General features: G+C 60.7%; 2 protein-coding genes across 2 annotated transcripts in view; one reads left to right on the top strand and one right to left on the bottom strand.

The window, feature by feature from the left end:
- The window catches only part of ILK (integrin-linked kinase), a 4,940-nt gene extending 3,817 nt beyond the window's left edge, over positions 1-1,123 (top strand). The window contains exons 8-11 of the mRNA XM_009883239.1: positions 264-385; positions 472-571; positions 661-791; positions 974-1,123. Coding sequence (XP_009881541.1) covers positions 264-385; positions 472-571; positions 661-791; positions 974-1,123 — 503 coding nt within the window. The remainder of the gene's footprint in view (positions 1-263; positions 386-471; positions 572-660; positions 792-973) is intronic.
- Positions 1,124-2,651: 1,528 nt separating this feature from the next.
- The window catches only part of TPP1 (tripeptidyl peptidase I), a gene marked incomplete at its 5' end in the record, with an annotated part of 8,324 nt that continues 7,212 nt past the window's right edge, over positions 2,652-3,763 (bottom strand). The window contains 3 exons of the mRNA XM_009883238.1: positions 2,652-2,741; positions 3,409-3,523; positions 3,649-3,713. Coding sequence (XP_009881540.1) covers positions 2,652-2,741; positions 3,409-3,523; positions 3,649-3,713 — 270 coding nt within the window. The remainder of the gene's footprint in view (positions 2,742-3,408; positions 3,524-3,648; positions 3,714-3,763) is intronic.

Below are 3,763 nucleotides of genomic sequence, written 5' to 3'. Positions count from 1 at the left end.
GGTGAGGGCTGGCGGGGGTGACGGAGCCGGGGCGGAGGCTCGTCTCCCCATCCTCCAGAAGCTACTTCTCCATGTGTTCGGGGGGTGGCAGGGGGCCCCTCCAGCTGCAACACCAGGGCGGGCCCGGGGTGAGCTCGGCCTCTGGTCCGCACGCCTTCCCCGCACCCCGTGTGCTGTGTGTCTGCCGACACCGCTGCCTTCCCCCGCACACCGCAAGTGACGTGGAGCCCTCCCTTATCCCCATGCCACCTCCCTCTCCGCAGACTTTGTAGTGGACCAGATGCAGGCAGTGAAATTCGCCTTTGACATTGCCCGGGGAATGGCCTTCCTGCACACGCTGGAGCCCCTCATTCCACGCCACCACCTCAACAGCCGCAGCATCATGGTGAGTGTCGGTGTCCCGCAGCCCGGCCCTTCCCCCTGCGGCCTGGGGCAGGGCGGGCTCCCCGCTGACCACCCCTCTCTCCCCAGATCGACGAGGACATGACGGCACGGATCAGCATGGCTGACGTGAAGTTCTCCTTCCAGTGCCCAGGGAGGATGTACGCGCCAGCCTGGGTGGCACCAGAAGGTGAGTGGCTGGTAGCCAGGCCCGTCCTGCTGCTCTGCCCCTTCCTCGCGCCCAGCCCCATTCAGCCCCCTGTGGTGGATTCCCTACAGCCTTGCAGAAGAAGCCAGAGGAAATCAACAGGCGCTCAGCTGACATGTGGAGCTTTGCAGTGCTGCTGTGGGAGCTGGTGACCCGTGAGGTGCCCTTCGCAGACCTGTCCAACATGGAGATAGGCATGAAGGTGAGGGGAGGGCTGAGCAAAGCGCACCGGTCCGGCACAGCCAGGGCACAGCGGGGCCCAGGCAGCCGGCAGGGTCCACCGCAGGAGAGCCCACCACCACCCCTCCCCAAGGCACGGGCTCTGCCTGTCACACAGGGCCAGGTCCACATTTCTCATGCTGCCCTGCTCTCCCACACTCCCAGGTGGCACTGGAGGGCCTACGTCCAACCATCCCACCCGGCATATCCCCACACATCTGCAAGCTGATGAAGATCTGCATGAACGAGGACCCGGCCAAGCGCCCCAAGTTCGACATGATCGTGCCCATCCTGGAAAAGATGCAGGAGAAGTAGAGAGGGAGGTGCTGCCCAGCCAGCTGACGCTGCCATGCTTCCCTCCCCGCTACCCCCAAGTGCCTTCTTTAGCCCCGGAGCCAAGGGGGAGCAGGGAATGACCCCTCACCCTGAGCCAGCCACGGACACACGGTACAGACAACGCTGCCTTCCCTGGAGCTGCTCTGCAGGCTTCAGACGCTGCAGCACCACACCTAGGGCAGCACCTCCATCCTCCCTGGCAGCTATGGGCAGAGACTGAGCAGGAGGCCTGGCCCACGACGCTGCGCACGGCTGGGCTCTGCCACCCGTGAGGCTGGGATGGGGCTGCAGAGCCCCCCTGTCCCCCTCGTCCCCAGAGCAGCTCACCCACTCTAATGGTCTCACGTTAGGCAATGCCCCGTCCTGGTGCTCTTCCCTTAGAGAGGGAGGTGCCTCCCAGCCAGCTGACGCTGCCATGCTTCCCTCCCCGCTACCCCCAAGTGCCTTCTTTAGCCCCGGAGCCAAGGGGGAGCAGGGAACGACCCCTCACCCTGAGCCAGCCACGGACACACGGTACAGACAACGCTGCCTTCCCTGGAGCTGCTCTGCAGGCTTCAGACGCTGCAGCACCACACCTAGGGCAGCACCTCCATCCTCCCTGGCAGCTATGGGCAGAGACTGAGCAGGAGGCCTGGCCCACGACGCTGCGCACGGCTGGGCTCTGCCACCCGTGAGGCTGGGATGGGGCTGCGGAGCCCCCCTGTCCCCCTCGTCCCCAGGCCCAGAGCAGCTCACCCACTCTAATGGTCTCACGTTAGGCAATGCCCCGTCCTGGTGCTCTTCCCTACTAAGGACAGTGGGGTGAAGCTTGCCTGTTGCGCCCAGCACCACCCCAGCTTTGCGCTTCACTTTATCATTTCCATCCAGGCCACGTGGAAAAGCCGCCAGCATCTGAAATAAACATTTGTTACAAAACCTGGCTGCTGGTGGAGGGGTGCGTACGTGCACAGGGTGTTGTCTGCACAAAGCGGGCAAGGCTGATGCGGGGGCTGCCCGACTGCCCGCAGGGTCCTAGGCTCTGGATCTGCACCTGTACCAACCCTCCTCTGGTGACCGGAGCAAGGGAAGCGGGTGGGCTAACGACACCCCCTCTCCAGAGAAGGGCCCGGGCTGTCTGCACAGGCCCTGGAGCGTTCCTCTTGAGAGACGACAGGAATGGTTGGGAGGAAGAAGTGAAGATGAGTGTTGGGCACTCCTGTTCCCACTACGTGCACCTTCCTTCAGCTTCTGGGACAGGGCTGAGCCCTCCTGGGAATGGCAGAAAGGCTGCAAGCCCCACAACCAACCCCTCTCTGCGCCGGCCCTTCAAAGGCACGGGACCAGCAGTGTCGCTGTTGGTGTAGGGAGAGGAGAGGCTCAGCAGGGCAGCTCGAGTGCCATTTTACTTTTAGGCAGGGCATTAGCGCATGGGCAGGAGACAAGATGCCTTTCCACAAAAAAAACTACCCAGCTGTTTAATGGCACAGAAACAACCCTAAAAAAGTTCCCACTGATAATCCCCCAGTCTTTATGTGAAGTAATGTGGCTTTTTCACGTTGATGCCATATTCTGCAAGTGCTGGTGTCAGGTCTTCCATGGTCAGCGTGTACTTCTTATCCTGAAGGGACAAGGAGGAGCATCAGTCACAGCAAGGACAATCTAAGCTGGCAGGCATTCCTCAAAACCTTGTGGGTTTAGGGCTTTCCCCCCTACAAGCTGTGGTGACCTGTGCATGCACAGTTCCCAGAAGCAGCTGCGGACCAGTGTTTGGGGCATTAACCAGCTCCTAAGTACTGCACGTTTCATTTGCTCTGTGCCCTCAGCTGCTCAACGGACAGAAACACGATGAGCATTACTCAACACTATAAAGATAAATTACATTGCCCTCATGAGGCCCCCGAACCACAAACAGATGACGACTGGGAGAATTCCCAGAAACAACAGCCACACACTTGCTCCCCGTTCACATCCTTCCCCAGGCATCTGTTTTGGCCGCTGTCAGAGGGAGGACACAGAGTTAGATGGCCCTCGGTCTGATGAGGTGCTGCTACTCACACGTTCCTGTGAAGCGACCAAAGCATATTCCACGAATTCCACTGCCCACCTTGCTTTCCCAACAGCAGAGCCGTAGCTTGTGAGTACGCGTGTTGCTCTTTCAGGAGCACAACAGGTTCAAGACTTTCTACAACCCACATCCTCGCGCTCAGTGGTGGCAGTTTTGCCAGCTACAGCCCCAGGAGAGGACGGCTCCCCTGGTCCGAGCAGCCATTCTGCCCTTCTCTCACCTTGCTCTTATTGCGGGAGCTGCCTGAGGCCGTTCCCTTCATCTTGCAGTGCTGCAGCGCATCATTGGCAATGTCAGAAATAAACTTCTGCGCGGCCAGAGAGATCAAGCGAATGCTGCCCAGCAGAGAAAGAGCAGAGGTAATTACAGACCGAGCACAGCAACCAAGGGATTCCTGTCTGCTGCCAGACCCCACACGGGGTCCCCAGGGCCACACTCTGCCCCACCTGCTGCCACTTACATGCGTGGATCAGAGGCCTCGAATCCCGCCCTGTTGAGGTAATACCCCGTGACGGCATCCGGGATCTGTGCGAGAGAGAAGCTGGAGCAGCTCCGCGTCCCCGCGGCAGCCGTCC

Source organism: Charadrius vociferus, unplaced genomic scaffold, assembly GCF_000708025.1.
Source record: "Charadrius vociferus isolate BGI_N301 unplaced genomic scaffold, ASM70802v2 scaffold124, whole genome shotgun sequence".
In the NCBI taxonomy this organism is placed as follows: Eukaryota; Metazoa; Chordata; class Aves; order Charadriiformes; family Charadriidae; genus Charadrius; species Charadrius vociferus.
Note: the sequence above shows the minus strand (reverse complement) of the source record. Positions and strands in the feature narration are given on the sequence as shown.